Source organism: Juglans microcarpa x Juglans regia, chromosome 1S, assembly GCF_004785595.1.
Source record: "Juglans microcarpa x Juglans regia isolate MS1-56 chromosome 1S, Jm3101_v1.0, whole genome shotgun sequence".
NCBI lineage: Eukaryota > Viridiplantae > Streptophyta > Magnoliopsida > Fagales > Juglandaceae > Juglans > Juglans microcarpa x Juglans regia.
Window position 1 is genome coordinate 28,834,941 of NC_054595.1, and position 17,821 is coordinate 28,852,761.

The following is a 17,821-nucleotide window of genomic DNA, read 5'->3' on the forward strand; positions in this document are numbered from 1 at the left end:
AGTCGCATCTATTATAGAATTAAAATATTAAAATAATCATTTTGCTGTAGCGTTTGGGCACTTACGTTCTAATTTGGAACATATTGCTCCTGAATTTCCATTGAACCAACCAAAATGGGTAAGAACTCCTTTTTATAATTAAGAAATATTTTAATTACAAAAAAATTATAAAAAATTAATCTTATAAATTGATGTGACTTGACGCAATATTCAAATTGTAAAATTATTTTTATTATAAAATATATCAAACGAATCACATAAAATTATATAAATTTATATAAATTTATTTGTATATAATCTCTTTTTATACGTAACACTTCTCTTTATAATTTATTAAGAGGGGTTGATGGCAATTGAGCTGCAATAAGTTAAGCCATTTATGGCAAAGCAAGCAGATCCATCATGGCAATAAGTTAAGCCATTTATGGCAAAGTTAAGACCAATGTGAACCGGGCCGCCTTTGGTTTCACAGTCGCGTCCACGAGTAACTACGGATTCATCATGGCCCATGGGCGGCTCGCCCAAGAATTTTTATTAAATTAAACCGGTCCACAAATAGCAACGTGCCGGCTTTCAAAATTGCCGTGCAATTTTATTGTTATTATTATTATTAATTTTTTTTATTTCATAGTTTTGGTATTAGTCAATTGGATGGAAACCCAGAAGTCGCCCAACCGGAGCGCTCTTTGTTCATTCCCATCCTCCATATAAACCGTGCTCGAGTCATGCTGAGACATTTCTAGGAATCTTATTGAAATCACAGAGATAGAGACAAAGAGATGGCAATTGGGACGATGGAGGTGCTGCTGGTGAATGCGAAAGGCCTTGGTGACACTGATTTCTTCGGTATAATTTACATATATGCGTACGTGTGGGTATCTTTTTGTTCCCCCGGCGTTTTGCAATTTTTTCTATCTACTTGTGGTGTTAAAATCTTCTCTATCATAGACCAGAAAAGATTCATGTGTTCCAGTCTAAAAAAAAAAAAAAAAAAGATTCATGTGTTCCTTCTACCTATTCCTCTTCATTCTTGGTGCGTTTCATCTGCCACACACACTCTCTCTCTCTCTCTCTCTATGTTTTAATCCGTTTCTCCCTTCTCAGTCTTCTTCTTGTTTCCTTCGTTTTCGAACGAAATGTAAAAGATTTTCATCTTCATTCGATCAAGCTTAAACGATTATATCAAGCTTAAACGATTCGATCAAGATTTGCATAAGTTTGCTATATATTACTTCTGTTTACAGCTAATCTTTTGATGAAATTTTCTGGTAGCGATACGTTGCCGTTCCACTCTATTAAATTCAAATCCTGACAAGTTATTGAATTAAACTTCCTATCATTTATTGTGTAATAAATGTTGCAGGTCGCATGGATCCGTACGTTCTGATACAATTCAAAAGCCAAGAGCGCAAGAGCAGCGTGGCCAGAGGTCAGTTTTTTCTAAATTCCCAGTCTCACTTGTCACCGTCATACTCTATTTATTGCAGCGATTTTATTTTATTTTTAATCCTGAGCAAGAAAATTTAACTAGAAAAAGAAAAAGGTGATACATGAAAAGTAGATGGGGGTATCCTAACAAGTACTCCAGTATAATAATACAGTACAAAAGTGATGAGAAGAAGGAAAATAAATCAGATTTTGGGATCAATTTTTTGATCTACCCATACTCTACAAAGAGGGCACTATTTTAAAAAATAATTTTTAAGTGCAGTGCACTCACAATTCAATAGATGGATCATAGAAGTCCAATTCAGTGTAAATGCGTTAAAGAGTGGAGTTAGTAAATAAATGCCTTGCTTCTGAGGTTAATTATTGTACGGTCACAAAATTGAGTACTGACTGTTAATTTGTTGCCGTATGCTTATTAAAGCCACTATGTAAAATTACTTCATCAACCTTGGAGACTTGAGAGGGATTGATAGAGGGAGATTCCCATTTTTTTTGCTAGTCTTGGTTTTTTAAGCTCAAAGTTCAAACTTTTTGGTGTATGCACCAAAGATAAATGGCAATATAAATATCATACAAACCAAGAATCTCGGAAACTAAAGCAAAACTTTCAAAACCTGCAAAAGAAAGAGACCTGCTGCTTTCATAGTTACATGTATAATATATAGGGTAGAGTTTTGCTATGTACAAACAAGTTTACGTACCAATCTGCATATTAATATTGTTGCCTTCATATTCTAAATTCAAATTAGCATTGTTTTCAATAAAATCTACTTTATGACCAAATCATATTTAATGAGTGTGCGTATTATTGCGCAGAATCGCTTACAATTAGATTTTTCATATAGGGTATGCTTCTTTTCTGGTTCCAGCCTGTTTTATAGAAATGCATCAGCGTTGCAGGTGAAGGTGGATCTCCGGCGTGGAATGAGAAATTTACATTCAGGGTAGAGTATCCAGGAGAAGGTGACCAATACAAACTTATTCTCAAGATAATGGATAAGGATACATTCTCTGCTGACGACTTCATTGGGCAAGCCACGTAAGATATCAACGACAGCTTAAGTTTAATCATTACAGTTTTAAGTTTTCAAACTGCTGACTTCCTTCAAAAAATTTCATGGAGTCGGAGCCAAGTCCTCAGTACTCCTCATTTGCGCATTAATAAGGGCCATTACAAAAGATCATTAAGACTTGAGATGATTAGGGTAGCAATAATATCCTCAAGAAAAAGTGAGAATGCTAGCTGGAGGAATAATGTGAAGGATACTTTGCTCATGCACATGCACATGCACATGCACATGCACAAGCTTGCATTTCATGTATATACAACCAAAACGATATTTGATGAGCATACTTTGCTCTTTGATTTTACTTATTGTGTGCAGCATCTACGTGAAGGATTTATTAGCAGTAGGAGTGGAGAATGGAACTGCCGAATTACATCCTCGCAAGTATAGCGTGGTTCGCACTGACCAAACTTATTGTGGAGAGATTGAAGTTGGTGTCACCTTCACCTTAAAGGTATTTTTAATAGCAACATTTTAAAATTTTGATTGACGTTTGGTTATCAATTATTTATTTGATTTCTTTTTTTTTTTAGGTAGAAGAGAACTACAGTGAAGAGGAGCTTGGAGGATGGAAGCAAAGCCACCACTACTAGTTCTCTCCCCTCTCCAGTTTGTTCCACATGGAATTTTAAGAGTTCATCCACTGGATTTCGTTAAACTACTGAAGAATTAACAATGAAACTCTTTTTTTTATCTGTCAATATGTATTTTTTTTATTAGTTTCATGCTCCATTTGATCAGTGACGATGGATTTTCTTAGGGATTTTCTTTGGACTGAAAGTTGTAAAGCCGTGAAGGGTTCAAGTTCGAGTACTGAGTACTTTTGTATGTACGAAATCTTAAACTCCAGACCAGACCTCAAATTAGAAAACAGTTCTCAGATCACAACGTAGTTTTTTTCCCCCACAAACATCTTGAAGGGTCGATGAATCTTTTTATGAGAAAAAAAAAAAAAAAAAACCTCAAGCCTTGGATCGGATGGTTGGCCGAGTATAAAAGTTGAGGACCTTGAGAATTTTAGTTTATTGAGTTCTCAAATTATTTTGAACATGGGTTTGGGGAGACAAGGTCGCCTTTGAGGTATTTATTAGCGACTTGTTTCCATGTCGGCCTGAATTTACTTACTACTTACATGGGGTTGGCATGCGTTTGATGACGTGGTTCGAGTAGCAAAGTCTCATTCATCCATGTCACTGCCACCAATACATGGGATACATCTTTGTAGTCCTCCAATCCGAGGAGTTTTAACTTTAATAATGATTTTATTTATTATTTTTGGAAAATATTTTAGACACAAAGAAATTGCACAATAGTAAATTCACAAACTGATGTGATTTGATATAGTACGTCAAATTGTAAAGTTATTTTTATTGTAAAGTAAATCTAACGGATCCTATAAAATCACATGTAAGTTTATTTCGTGTAATCTCTTTGTGTATATTATAGTTCTTTTTTTTTTTAAAAAAAGAATAGTACTCTAATTTTATTGATTAGCTCTCACTTATGACGAAGGAAAATTTTATACAAAGGGGAGCAAGGGAGTTAGTGAATTCTCAAAACCAGGCTCCTATAAAAACTCTAATCCTTAATAAAAGCTAATTACAAATTAGAACGAATAAAAAAAAGAAAATTAATGATGTAACATGAGAGTTTTTGCACAATTTAAAGAAAAAATATCAATCATGTGTTTAGATAATTCATGAAGGGAGAAAAAACTTACGGTACTGACCATTTTATCGGGAGCAAGGCTATCAACTAAGACATTGCCTTTTCTATATACATGAAATATATAAAATTGGAAATCACTTTTAATAATGAACTGAAAACAGCCACATGTAAGTCAGTGTCCTTCTGTGGTTTTACTTGTTTACACCTGATACTGCAATGTTGTTAAGAAATATTGATTTATGCTCAATCTTAGAACTAAGAGGACATTAGAAAGTTAAGTATGATCCTAACTGCTTCTTTGTAGACAATAGTTGGAAACCTTATTGTCCGATTAATATTCGATCAAATTTTCTTTTAGAAAGAAAGGGAAGTTATGAAACTGCCAACTTTAAAAATCAATGAAGCCACAGCTGCTAGAGCACGTACGTGGCTTTAAAGGTGGGTCAGGCGACGGTATCCTGTCAACTATATACGTAGTTAGTATTCATGTGATAGTATTTTAACTCCTCCAGTTCATGGGCTTCACGTCTCCAGTCCCCGCTGTTTTCTGTCTACATAAATAAAGACGTACATTAATGAGTTCATGCGATGGCCATGCTCTCCACAAAAATATACCCAACAATGAATAATACCAACCTTCAAATCACTTTCACTTAACTCTAATATATCCTTCCCACTGCACAGAAATCATGGTTCTCCTCTTCCCTTTCTTCTCTGGGTCCTTTTATGCCCCACCTATGCTGTAGTGGTACCCACGAACACACAAAATAAAGCACTACTCCTAACTCTCTATACCCTATTCTAATCTATCCCCTTTCGTGCCTCTTGGTCTCAGATTGTTATATATTATTAGAGTTTCTTTCTCTGACCGAGCAATGAAATTCGAGGACCTACTGATGCAACGAGGCGAGGAGAAGCAGAAAAGGCTGGACCTTGAGGAAGAGGTAAGAGCTTGTACTACTACTTTCCTATTTGGGTATTAGAATTCGAGTAATCCAAACCCAAAAGAAAATGGCATATAACTTTTCACACCATATGTTTTGCAGGTCAGTATGCTAGAGGCAGAACTGAAGGAGGAACAGGCATTGAACAGAATTTTGCGCTTTGCACTTCAGGGGCCAATTTCCTCCCGCCCAAGTCTTTGCTCATCGGTTCCACCTCAGGTAAAGGCAGATAATAACACAACAATTATAGCTCAGTGAGATTATGCACTAAATGACCTCAGAGATGAACGTGTAATTCAGGTTCAGGTGTTTCTGGAAGAACTAGCAATGGTACAGGAAGAAATATTGTGGCGGGAGAGAAAAGTTGAGGATCTGAAACTAAGCTTGTACGAAGAGAGGGAACGGAGCAGAGAAAGGGAAATGGAGCATTTAACAAGAATACCAGAAGACGGTTACTTAACTTACTTGCGATGCGGACCAGAGATCCGGTCGTCGGTGCTCAATGTTCAGCGGTCCAGATCAGAAAACCGTGATCATGAATTTAGGAAAGAAAGAATCATAAAGGAAAGAAGACCTTCGTTGGGTTCTGTATCGGAAATCCTAAGCATGTCTTCTACAACATCCAGCGGTAAACTAAAGTTTTTATCGAAGAAGAATGTTCATAAACCTCGTGCTAATACTAGGGGTAGAGAATCCAAAAGGCCATCGGCAAGATCTTCGTTTGAGATTAGTTTAACCTAAGTTATAGTGGGTCCATTGCACGCGACCAACGTGGTGAAACATGTTTATGTATTGTCCCCCACCCAAAAAAAAAAAAAAAACCCACAAAAAAAGAAGTTTTTTGCGTTAAAGTGACATGTTTATCGATCCGAAAATACACATTTATAGTAATTTCCTTTCTCTCTATGTTTTCCTCTATTCGATTTTGGATGAGATGAACAGAAGAATATCAAATGTGAGGGAGGCATGCCGGGAGATTGAACCGAAACCAATTCCATCAATAAAGTATGAAGAAACCAAATAATTTCTTAGAGAAACTGATGAAGGTGCCTCCTAATCAGCATATTGCTCAAGCGAGAAAACCATAAACTGATAATATATATTGTCAATATTGAGTTGGAGTAAAATATAAATTAACCACGTAAATTAAGATGCTTAAATGAAATCCGGACAATTGAAGAATTTAAATCATGACTCGCCATTTCATGCTTTAAAATTTAATTTTTTTTTAATAATAAGTATTGTGTATTGGTTCTGTACAGTGTTAAAAAAATAATACTTTCAATATTGACAGTTCATGATTCGGCAATGGAGGCGCCCCCAGGCTATGGCATCAACTCTCTGCGACCAAGGTTCAGAGGTTTGTGGCTTGGGGAGAATAAAAGACACTGTTTCTTTTCTGGTTGATATGATTTTGGGACGTCAACTAAACCACCTGACGCGCGAACTCACACATACGAAGTCACACTTATTATTGTCCTATTGCTGGGTGCGTGGGAATCTTTCACAGCACCAAGCGCATGTCGCTACAGTTTTTGCCCCAGCACCCTTGGTCTAAACCCAGGTCCCCAACCTTTCCTAATTCTTCTAAGGGATCCCACAGCACCACATTCTCACACTCTTCTCTGTCCAGGATTCCAGAGACCTCCAGGTACCTTCAATTTTGCAGGTGATCCTCTCCGCTGCTCACATTTTCTGCTCTATTTCTTTCTATGCATGCATTCGCTTGTTTGGATAATATGTCCTACATGCATGGTCATTTGTGGGTTTTGATTCTCTCTGTTTCTCATCTGTAGAGTACAAGGCTCTAGACTTCTCTGTAAAAGTCATTTCCATGTTCCTTTTCGCTGGTCCGCTTGCACTTCTTTTTTTATTCAAGGTTGCATCTTTAAACTCCTGGTTGCGTTTTTTTTCATCCCCTTAATGTGCGAGGGCTGTTTTGAATTATGTGTGTACAGCTGTGGTCTCAAATGCAAGAAGGGGGTTAAAAAAGCGATCTTGGATTAAATACAGTAAGATTTTGGATGAACTGGAACGGTTTCTGTGTTAAACGCTCAAGCGTGAGTACCTACTCTTTTTATGTTCTAATTACACTTCTTTCACTTCCTAATGCTCGTATTTAATCAAGTCATCTGTGAAAAAATGGATAATACTACTGTGAATTATCTGCAAGTGTGAAAGTTGATTTCTTTTTATCCTTCTCTTTTCTTTTTTCTTTTCTTTTTTCCCCTTCAAAATTCCAGGTACTTTGTAATTTTGAGGGTATTTGCAATGTGTTACAGCTCATGAAAAGATACGGACATTAGTGAATCTGAAATGGACGAGTATGAAGATAAATCTTATGAAGAATTAAAGAATGGGAATCGCAATGTCAAAAATTCTGACGAGACGTTTGCTTGCCCCTACTGCCCGAAGAGAAAGAAGAATTATCTATATAATGAAATTCTTGAGCATGCTTCTGGGGTGGGTAAAAGTAGTTCAACAAAGAGAAGCGCAAAAGAGAGAGCTAATCACCTTGCTTTGTTGAAATATTTGGAAAAGGATTTAGGTCCATCAAAACCTGTTTGCAAGAGTAGTTCAAAAAAGAAAAACGCAAAAGAGAAGGCTAATCCCCTTGCTCTGGTGAAATATTTGGAAAAGGATTTGGCAGGTCCATCAACACCTGTTCTCAAGAGTGATCCTCCTATTGATTGCAACCCCAATGAGAGAATCGTGTGGCCTTGGACAGGAATTGTGGTTAACATTCCAACAAGACGGACAGATGAAGGAAGATATGTGGGAGAAAGTGGATCCAAGCTGAGGGATGAATTGAAAAGTGGTGGGTTTAATCCCATAAGGGTCCACCCTCTATGGAATTTCCGGGGTCATTCAGGCAGTGCTGTTGTGGAATTCCAAAAAGATTGGCCTGGGTTACATAATGCCATGTCATTTGAGAAAGCTTATGAGGCAGATCATCATGGGAAAAAGGACTGGTATGGTATTAGTGGCCAAAAATCTGGTCTTTATGCTTGGGTCGCCCGTGCGGATGACTACAGTTCAAGTGGGATTATCGGGGACCACTTACGAAAGATTGGGGATATTAGAACCATTTCTGAAATTATGGAGGAAGAAGCCCGAAAGCAGGACAAGCTTATATCTAATCTGACAAACACTTTTGAGCTGAAGAGCAGGCACTTGAAAGAGATGGAGGAAAGATGTAGTCAGACTTCAGTCTCCCTTCGGAACTTAATGGAAGAGAAAGATAAGCTCCTTCAAGCTTATAATGAAGGTTTGTGATGTAGATTTCACCATATTGAATTTGTTACTTTCCATTCCTTTCTGCTTTCTGGGCATTCTAGTAGTATTAATCCATTCAATGTTTGTTTGTGTAACAGATATAAGAAAAAGACAACTGAGTGCAAGGAATCACTTTCAGAGGATTTCCAATGACCACGAAAAGATTAAGTTGCAACTGGAATCTCAGAAAAAAGAGCTTGAGATGCGTGGGATGGAATTGGAGAAGCGTGATGCGCATAACGAAAGCGAAAGAAGAAAGCTTGCTGAAGAAATTGAGAAGGTAGCTTTATTTTAACTGCCAATGCATATCCCAACGTCTCAACAGTCAATACTGTCTTAGAGTGATTGATTACAAAACTAATTAAACTTGATATCATCGAAGTAAGTCCTGCTATTTTCTTAAGATTTGTATTCAACTGATCACAACAATAGTTTGTTTTTTTTTATATTTATATGCACGTGTGCAAGAGATATGCTTGACAGTGCTGCTCTTTGTGGTTCTATCAGAATGCCATAAGAAATAGTTCTCTGCAATTGGCCTCTTTGGAGCAACAAAAGGCTGATGTAAATGTATTGAAACTGGCTGAAGATCAGAAGGTTTGTTAGTTGTTTTCGAGAGCTTAAAAAATAACCTGAACATCTTCTTTTCAACTTTGGAGAAGAGAAATTGGTAATATATTACCATTGAATTTGCAGAGGCAAAAGGAAAAACTCCATAACAGAATAATTCAACTGGAAAAGCAACTGGATGCAAAGCAAGCGCTGGAATTGGAAATAGAGCAACTGAGAGGGACATTAAATGTCATGAAGCACATGGTAGATGATGGAGATGTAGACGTTTTGAAAAATGTGGAGACAATACTTAAACAGTTGCGTGAAAAAGAAGGAGAGCTTGAAGATTTAGAGGATTTGAACCAAGCTCTAATAGTGAAGGAGCGCAAGAGCAATGATGAGCTGCAAGGAGCTCGAAAAGAATTAATTAATGTAAGTTCTTTTCCCCCTTAATTGATGAGCTGCAAGAAGCTCTAAAATGCATGCATTTATAAGAATTAAGTAGAATTTCTACTGTAGAAAGATGGTATAGTTATGCGGAGAGTTTATTGTTTATTTATTAACATTATGAACCCCAGAGGTGACTAACTCATGAGTTAATTAGAATACTTGGATTGCCGGTGTTCTACACTATGGCATCGATGTGAACTGTGGATCGTATGCTAGCTTGTGGGAAAACTCCTTATGTTCTGAATTAAAATGTATTAAACTCGGTACAAATTCCCTCAGTTTGTGAGTAGATACTAATGCTCTTATTTTTTAGGACTGGAAAGAGATAGAGATACGTGGTGATATCGGGGTTAAGAGAATGGGAGAACTTGACGATAAACCATTTCGCGAAGCAATGAAGAGAAAGTATGATGAGGAAGAAGCTGCTGAGAGAGCTTCAGAACTGTGCTCACTGTGGAAAGAATATATGAAGGACCCCGATTGGCATCCTTTTAAATTTGCTACAGTTGAAGGGAAACAGCAGGTGTTATTCTTAAAACTCATAAAATCTGGCTTTACTATATACTACTCTTGGTTGTAGATTATATCTGTTGCATGGAAAGTAGTGCATTTTGTTTTTTCTTAGATGTTGTGTATTTTGCGTTCCAAAAAAACATTGTCTGAACATAGGTGCTGCTTACACGTCTGTTTGGTGGTTTGCCAATGTCCTCTTATGTAGCTTGTCAGGAATTTGCTTTATGCTATTCTGCATTTTTCAATTTGGTCTGTGCATGCACTTTGGTACAATTATCTTTTTAAGTTTTTTGAAGTTCATGTAATCATCAAGGATTCTATTGCCCTAATTGTATGCAGTTTGCTTAGAATGACTGTCACCAATCATTTCAGGAAGTTATAAATGATGAAGATGAGAAATTAATAGGTTTGAGGAATGAATTGGGTGATGAAGTTTACAAGGCCGTGACTACTGCTTTAATGGAGATAAATGAATACAACCCAAGTGGACAGTATATAACATCTGAATTGTGGAACTACGTGGAGGGAAGAAGGGCTACACTTGAAGAAGGAGTCAAATCTATACTGGAGCAATGGAAAGGATCTAAACGCAAAAGGGGAATGAATTGAAGGTCGGTGTTTCAGATAGCGTATTACAGAAATTAAGGGCAGGTATTCATGAATAATAATATAATGTGGTGGGCTGCCATCTAGACGGGTTTTGAACTTGCCATCTTTTTCACTTGTTTTTGCTACCCACACTAGGTTGGTTTCCTTTTGTTATTGACAAGCTTTTTACTACCTTGGCCAGGTGCCATCCTCTCACTTCATTTTCTCTGCAAATACTGCATTTGCATTCAGTTCATTTGTTATCAACATCAACATTAGCTACAACATACCCACGATTCCAGTAGTATGCAAAGCCATGCTGAATTTTTCTCACATGTAAAACGTTGCTGCTGCTGGTTTGCAGGAAATGATATTTCCGGCTCCGAAGGACATGTCACTATGGAGATGGAATGAGCTGGCCCATTTACTTGAGGGCGTTGTGCCTTTATGGCGTTTGTTCTTTGTAAATTATGGAATTCCATTTTGTAGGGATTTTGCCGTTCTCCATGAGAACTTTTTGAAATCAAACTACAGCCGTGGTTAATCCAGATTGGGCGAGGCCCGGCTTGGCTGCAGCTACGAAACAATATGGGCCGAGGGCTGCCTGGAGGCCCACAGCGCCAAACCCTAGAATTTACCATACAAGTCATTGCTCCTTAAAACGGTAACACATCAGCCTATCCTCCCGGAGCGAGAGCTCTCTGTGCCGGAAACCTATCTCGTCTTTCCATGACTCATTTCTCTAGCATGCCGTCGCTTGTCCTAGGTTTTAAGCTTATGTTAGCAGAGGGTTTGGGCTATGATTATAAAGAGAGAGGGCTAGAGTGGGATCCCAACAAAGAAAAAGGAAAACCCAGTTCGATCTGGAGGAGAAACTAATGGAAGGTGCCGCCAACCCCAAAAGGGAAGGCTTTGGTGTCTGAAATCTGACTCTTTTTCTTTCTTCTCGTATTGGTTCTTCCCGCAATGACAGATCTTCCAATTCTTTTACACTTGATATGAGCCCCAAAACCCTGTTTAAGTCATTTTTTCCCTTTTTTTCGTGGTTTTCCTTTATTTTTTTTGTTTTGTTTTGTGCATCTGTTGTATTTGTGGTGAGAAAACAGATTATTTTGTTATTCTCACCGAAACAACGATGCCTACAGAGAAAGCCTTCTTCATACTTGTCTGTTTTTTTAGAATCACTTACAGGCGTGATTAGGCAGCGGCCAGACAACCGTAGGGATGGTATCCACAGATGACGAGTCATTTCATCTCGTTTTGATCTACTAAACTCCATCTCACATTCCCGACATCTCTCATCTTTACATCTTCCTTATAAAGTTGTTTTTCTCTTTTGGGGTCTTAATTTTTCTTAATTTTTTCCTTTGGAATTGTTGGGTATGATTCTCTGAACATTGTCGGAGGAGAATCTAATGGAAGGTGCCGCCAACCCCAAAAGGGAAGGCCTTTGGTGTCTGAAATCTGACTCTTTTTCTCTCTTCTCGTTTGGGTTTCTTCCCGTAATGACAGATCTTCCACTTCTTTTACACTTGATATGAGCCCCAAAACCCTTTCATGTCATTTTCCCCTTTTTATCGTGGTTTTCCTTCATTTTTTTCGTTTTGTTTTGTGCATCTGTTGTATTTGTGGTGAGAAAACGGATTGTTTTTATATTCTCACCGAAACAATGATGCCTACAGAGAAAGCCTTCTTCATACTTGTCTGCTTTCTTAGAATCTTACAAGTTTGATGAGGCAGCGGCCAGACAATCGTAGGGATGGTATCCACAGATGACGAGTCATTTCATCTCGTTTTCATCTACTAAACTCCATCTCACATCCCCAACATCTCTCTTTACATCTTTATAAAGTTGTTTTTTCTATTTTGGTGTCCAAATTTTTCTTAATTTCTTTCCCTTGGAATTGTTGGGTATGATTCTCTGAACATTGTCTATTAGGTAATTAACACGTTTTGGGAGAAAACGTTGGGCTTTAATTTGAAGCCAAGGCGGAAGTAGCATGCTTGTTTACATTGTCAAGAAATCCAAGCAACAATTGAGAAGATTAGGCTTTAAACTAGAAGGTCATCTTCATTAAACAATGAAGGGAAATTGCATGGATAACGTGAGGGACTGATGAAATTAACTCCTAAAGGTGCTCAACGATTTGACGAGAAGACCATAACCGTGATCCTGTTATGGAGTATGTTATAGCGTCAAGATCTCTCTTTTTTTCTTCTAGTAGACGATAATCCATTGAAAGTAAAAGTATCAGAGACCATTAGATACAAAAAGTAGGAAGAAATTTTGAAAACCCAATGATGGTAAAGAGTTGTAAAAACCCAGGCTTTAAAAAAAAAAAAAAATCAAAGCTTTGTAAAAACAGAAATAAATTAAGAGATCGGTATAGCAATATTATCCTATAAATAAAGAAATTAAAGTTGAGTCAAATTAACCTAGGATGAATATAAAAGAGGAAGGAAAATGATTAACTTAAAACTTTTTTACCACTTAATAGTTTCACAAAATTGAATTTCAATTTAAATGAAGTGGTATGTTTATCTTAGTTGATTGTAAAATGAGTTGTATGAAAATTGTAAGAAGTTGGATGATAAAGGCTCATTTGTCAGTTTTTATTTTCAAATTTAAATATTAAATATTAAATTTTATAATTTTAAACTTATTAATAGTTGAGTAGAAAAATAAGTTTATGTGTAAATGGTTTTTAAGTATATATAGTATTTTTGACTGGCACCGCAGCGCCTCAAATTTGAGGTCAAATGTAGAAGTAGAACTACAACTATGTAGAGGAAATGAACAAAAGTGCTCTAACTTGCTGCGAGCCTTTCAAATGAAATCGATACAAAGGTTGTTGGAGATAAGAGCTTAAGAGCACTAGTAATGGACTTAGAAAAATTATATTTTGATCAAAATTTAACTAGTTTGCATAAAAACTTAGTGTAGTGGACCTAATAAAATTACAGTATTTTAACTTTGATCATTTTCATTAGCAAAATCTGTTCAGTCCAAATTATTGGCTAAATATTATTTTGGCATAAAAAATTCCCTCTCCTGCTTGCTATTTGTTTCACGCAAGCTCACAACTCTAGAAAATTCTTCTTCGTCTCAAAAGAATCATTTTGCTGGAGTGCTTTAAGTTTTATTTCTGCAATATTATTATTAGTTAATGTCAATTTTTTTAAAAAAAATCTAATATCAACATTAGAAAATTAATATTTTTTTAATAACAAATAATATTCAAATTACAATTATAATTAAAATAAATGAAAATGTCAAAATCAATATTTTAATATAATAGTGATAGATTTAAAAAGTGTTATTTGGTGTTGTTAAAAAATGGCTAACTAAATTTATAATAGTAAATTTTCTAACCAAATTTTGTTAAGTCCACTACTAATACTCTTAAGTGTATAAGAGTCTAAGAGTATTGGCAATGGCATAACCTTTACTAAGTCTAATATCTTCATGCTCATCTTGTGTGAAGAGACTACATCAACAATAGATCTGCTCTAAAACTCCATAAAACAATTTATGGAGTGTTGTGTGTATATCAGTACTCTTAACTCAAATCATCTCAACTCATTTCATTCCAACTCACTATATAAAAATAACAGCCAACGATTGGGATTATAGGGATAGATTATCTAGACATTTCTTTGTGAACCGCTCTCTACAGTTACAGTTTTTGGGTAGGAATCTAAATAGGAATTTACTGTGAGCCTTTCACATGAAATCTTTTGTTTTCACATATGAGATAAATTGAGATAAAAGTTAAAAGTTGAATAAAATATTGTTAGAATATTTTTTTAATATTATTTTTGTTTTGAAATTTGAAAAAGTTGAATTATTTATTTTATTTTATATAAAAATTTAAAATAATTGTAATAATTAGATGAGATGAAATTCATTTAGAAGTTTTCTAAAACGAATCAGGCCTTATTTCCTACTCTGATGTTAGACTCACTTCCATTTAGTCCTATATTCCTTGTATTTGACATCAGTCAGTGCTCGCAAAGTCGTGCATAGCATTTAGATTTCTGTGGCATTTGTTTGATAAGACCTCCTTTCAGTGTTTTAGTTCATAACTTTGACCTGCCCAGATATGCAAATGACGCAGTCCATTGACAGGAGGAACCTGGATTCAGCCTTCAAACTTCAGAAGCAGAGAGAGCTTGAGCAGTGAACCAAAGAAGTCGATGGGGGAATTAAGCCAACAATTTTAACTCCCCAGATCACTCTCCTTATGTGAATACAGAAGTTTGCTACTTACCCAACAAAATTAGTTTTCTCGCACAAATTTAGAACATGTTTGAAAACTTGAAAGTTGAAACTCTAGGGGCAATGCTGCTAAACTTTCGAAGTATACGAAGTTCAGTCCATTATGGTCAATTCATTACCAGCCTCTTGAATTATCTCTTAGTGATAATATACTTTCTGACAAAAGTCCATGTTCAACTTTTTTCCTCGCATTGAAATGATATTTGTTAATCTTGGATTCAGATATTCACACAAACTGGAATATTTCATAAAGACTAGACTGAAAATACTTCATATATATATAATATATATATATATATATAGGTATTTGATTTAAAATTAAGCCGCGGGCTTACATAAATTATCAGCCACTTCAGCGCCTAACATTCCCTCCCCTTTTGCTTTTCCTTTCACTTTATCTCGCACCATTACAAAAGTCAAAAAGTTTCACCCCCGCAAACACACTTTTCCCGGATTTTCTTGCTCTTTCCCGCACATAAACTTTCCAATAAAATTTAAAAAAAAAAAAAAAAAAAAAAGGTTAAAAACCAAATTACATATATTGAGCTGTGAAAATGGGGATTTGTTAGACCCTGAAATTCTTTCCAATGAAAGTCTGTGAGAACTGCCAACTGGAAGGGACAATGTTCCACGAGGTGGAGCTGCGGCGATCGCTGGCTGTGACCCTGAAAGAGAGTGACTGACCCACCAAAACTGCATTTGACTGCCAATTTTGACCCCAGTTACGGCTCATGGTCATCCACCCAGTCTTTGAACCCTTCACGCTCACCTTCACTATATCCCCTGCACCCGCGACGTTGGTAATCAGAACCAAGTTGAAGTAACGGTGGCCGTTGATTGTGAACCTGATCCCACCCAGCTTTCGGCATGGCACCCTGCACACAAACATAACAAATTCATTTTCATTGGGCTGAGGAAGGCGCTTACGCTTGTGTACCAGAAAAGTCCATTCTGTTTCCTGTTGGGACTCGTGTATTGGTGCTGAAATGGGTGGGTCCGACCTGAACCCTTTTCAGATTGATGGACGAGAGATCACAGGCCCACTTCTGTGGTCTCAGTCCTCGTGTCACGGTAAGATAGGGACGTGACAATCACGTGGATCAAAGTGGAGGTGATTCTATGATGTTAAGAATGGATGGACGGTTCAGATTTTACTGGCAGTAAATTTAACGTACTACGATGGCAATCTCTAGGGAATCAATTTTCTGATACTTTCAATGTTCATCACTGTACAAGTACGTGAAGATGCAGTCAACCGAATCGTATAGTTTAAGGTCAATGCCATGCAGGTTTTTTTTTTTATCTTTTTCTAAAGAATACCGCAACTTTACCATTCGTCAGAAACAGAGTCCGTCCAGAGATGAGCTGACCACAGGAGTAAACGAAAGCAAAAGAGCACGTATATAGTTAGTACGAGAGGCTCACCGGCGGTAAGAGACGGGAACAATGCCTGCACGGTACTCGGCGATCTTAAGGAACATGGGCATGGCGAGGTCGAAGTGGGGACGAGGAGGGTTGCACCACCCGCCATTATCATTGGGAAGCGCATAGTTGGGAGGGCAAAAGTTGGTGGCGGTGATGAAGATGGAGGGGCTGCCTGAGTGGCACCACTCTGGTTGGTTAGCGCACTTGATCTCGAAGCAAGCTCCGCAGCTCAACCCGTTGTTGAATAGGGCAGTGCTCAGTGCAGCTGTGTTCACGCCGTAGCCTTGGCTGTAAAGGTTTCCGTACCCACAAGCACCTCCTGGAGAGGGAAAAAAAAAAGCGAATGATGAGAAAATAGAGTACTTGCAATGTGTGAGATTTTGTGTGTAAAGCCTAAGGATCCAAAGAATGGCAAATGGATTCTTGAAGTTTGTGGCCAATGTGAGTTTTGCTGTGTTTGAAACGAGCGGCATGTTTATCTTTGACAGTGATCATTGAGTGGGATAGAACCAGTGAAATACTGGTGAACTTTCTACTCTTTGGTGACTTGGTGGAAAATGAAGCTAGAAACCCTTGGTTAGAAAAGCTCAAGGGTTTCTAACGAGTTAAAACAGAGTTCTAAAACAAATAAATAAAGAAAACAGAGATCTGGAGAGATTTTCCATTTTCGTAGACTCTGCCATGAAGAGCTATAATTAGGAGTAGGAAACAGAGTACGTACCCATAGTTCCAGAGGCGTCATTGCCACCGTAAAAGGTAGCATGGGCGGTTTCCCACGATCCGCCGGAGTAAACGCCCGGGATTCTGGCGTCGACCAGAGTCAAAAGTGCCAATATTAGAGAAAGAATGCAGGCCAGAGCACTCATAGGAGTTGCCATATCTTTGAATGCTCCAAGGGGCACAGAGAAAGATATGGCTTGATGCTTATTGGCTGTGTGTGTGGGAGGGACTTGGGGTGTTATGCAGAAGCAAAAGAATGCACTCTATTTATTGAAGGAGAAAAAGACCATTGTCAAAATAAAAATAAAAATAAAAAAATAAAAAATAAAAGGCAGAATTTGAGGGAATAAATTATAACCCTTGATTAATGGTGTTTGGTCTCTCTCCTAATCAATAACTTTTTTTTTGTTTTTTTGTTTTCTTCTCCCTCTTATCTCTTTTAGGGTAGTGTCACCAGTAGTCTTGTATTTCGAATTGACGGAACTGCCACTGGGAATTGAATTGTTTTTTGCCGTAAATAATAAGTGTTGTTTTGGGCAAAAGCAAGGGATGCGTAATGGAATGATGTTGTGTGATAAAAGGGGCCTGGATCTCAAGGCTGATATGAAACCACTTTGCTTGATTTGCAATCAACTTGTGCGACCGAAATTTGTTTACTTTTCCTTTCTGTTTTACTACTCATTGGGGTTGTGTTGGGAAATCGAAGAAATACTTCAGTTTTGACCTAAATTAAATGCAATAAAAACAGATCTTTATACTGTATATGATGATCATTTTGCACTTACACGTGTGTATCAAATTAGCCATTATTTTTTTAAAAAAAATAAAATAATTTCAAGTCCCATTTTTATAAATACATTTTTTTAACATGAATGTGTACGTATATGAAA

At 37.1% G+C, this 17,821-nt stretch overlaps 3 protein-coding genes across 7 annotated transcripts; 2 read left to right on the forward strand and 1 right to left on the reverse strand.

The window, feature by feature from the left end:
• The first annotated feature begins 632 nt into the window (after positions 1-632).
• LOC121246467 (16 kDa phloem protein 1-like) lies at positions 633-3,401 on the forward strand. Its single transcript, XM_041144643.1, has 5 exons — positions 633-846; positions 1,364-1,429; positions 2,350-2,488; positions 2,835-2,970; positions 3,050-3,401. Exons 1-5 carry the CDS (start codon positions 780-782, stop codon positions 3,107-3,109), a joined length of 468 nt encoding a protein of 155 aa, XP_041000577.1. The 5' UTR covers positions 633-779; the 3' UTR covers positions 3,110-3,401.
• Positions 3,402-4,876: 1,475 nt separating this feature from the next.
• Positions 4,877-12,385, forward strand: LOC121246383 (protein INVOLVED IN DE NOVO 2-like). Of its 5 annotated transcripts, none has more exons than XM_041144523.1 (12): positions 4,877-5,128; positions 5,231-5,347; positions 5,429-5,813; positions 6,423-6,797; positions 7,087-7,188; positions 7,411-8,396; positions 8,503-8,684; positions 8,912-9,001; positions 9,101-9,388; positions 9,720-9,929; positions 10,292-10,530; positions 10,872-12,385. In XM_041144523.1, the coding sequence occupies exons 6-11, from the start codon at positions 7,445-7,447 to the stop codon at positions 10,526-10,528; spliced, it is 1,959 nt and encodes a 652-aa protein (XP_041000457.1). In that variant the 5' UTR covers positions 4,877-5,128; positions 5,231-5,347; positions 5,429-5,813; positions 6,423-6,797; positions 7,087-7,188; positions 7,411-7,444; the 3' UTR covers positions 10,529-10,530; positions 10,872-12,385. The 5 variants fall into 5 exon arrangements, with proteins under 5 accessions (XP_041000457.1, XP_041000459.1, XP_041000456.1 ...); XM_041144525.1 differs by having other exon boundaries at positions 7,087-7,140; XM_041144522.1 differs by lacking the exon at positions 7,087-7,188 and having other exon boundaries at positions 10,292-10,570.
• Positions 12,386-15,041: 2,656 nt separating this feature from the next.
• On the reverse strand, positions 15,042-17,180 carry LOC121246448 (expansin-A6). The gene is made up of 3 exons (XM_041144614.1): positions 16,933-17,180; positions 16,212-16,530; positions 15,042-15,661 (listed from the first exon to the last, which is right to left on the reverse strand). The coding sequence occupies exons 1-3, from the start codon at positions 17,087-17,089 to the stop codon at positions 15,352-15,354; spliced, it is 786 nt and encodes a 261-aa protein (XP_041000548.1). The 5' UTR covers positions 17,090-17,180; the 3' UTR covers positions 15,042-15,351.
• Between the last annotated feature and the right edge of the window lie 641 nt (positions 17,181-17,821).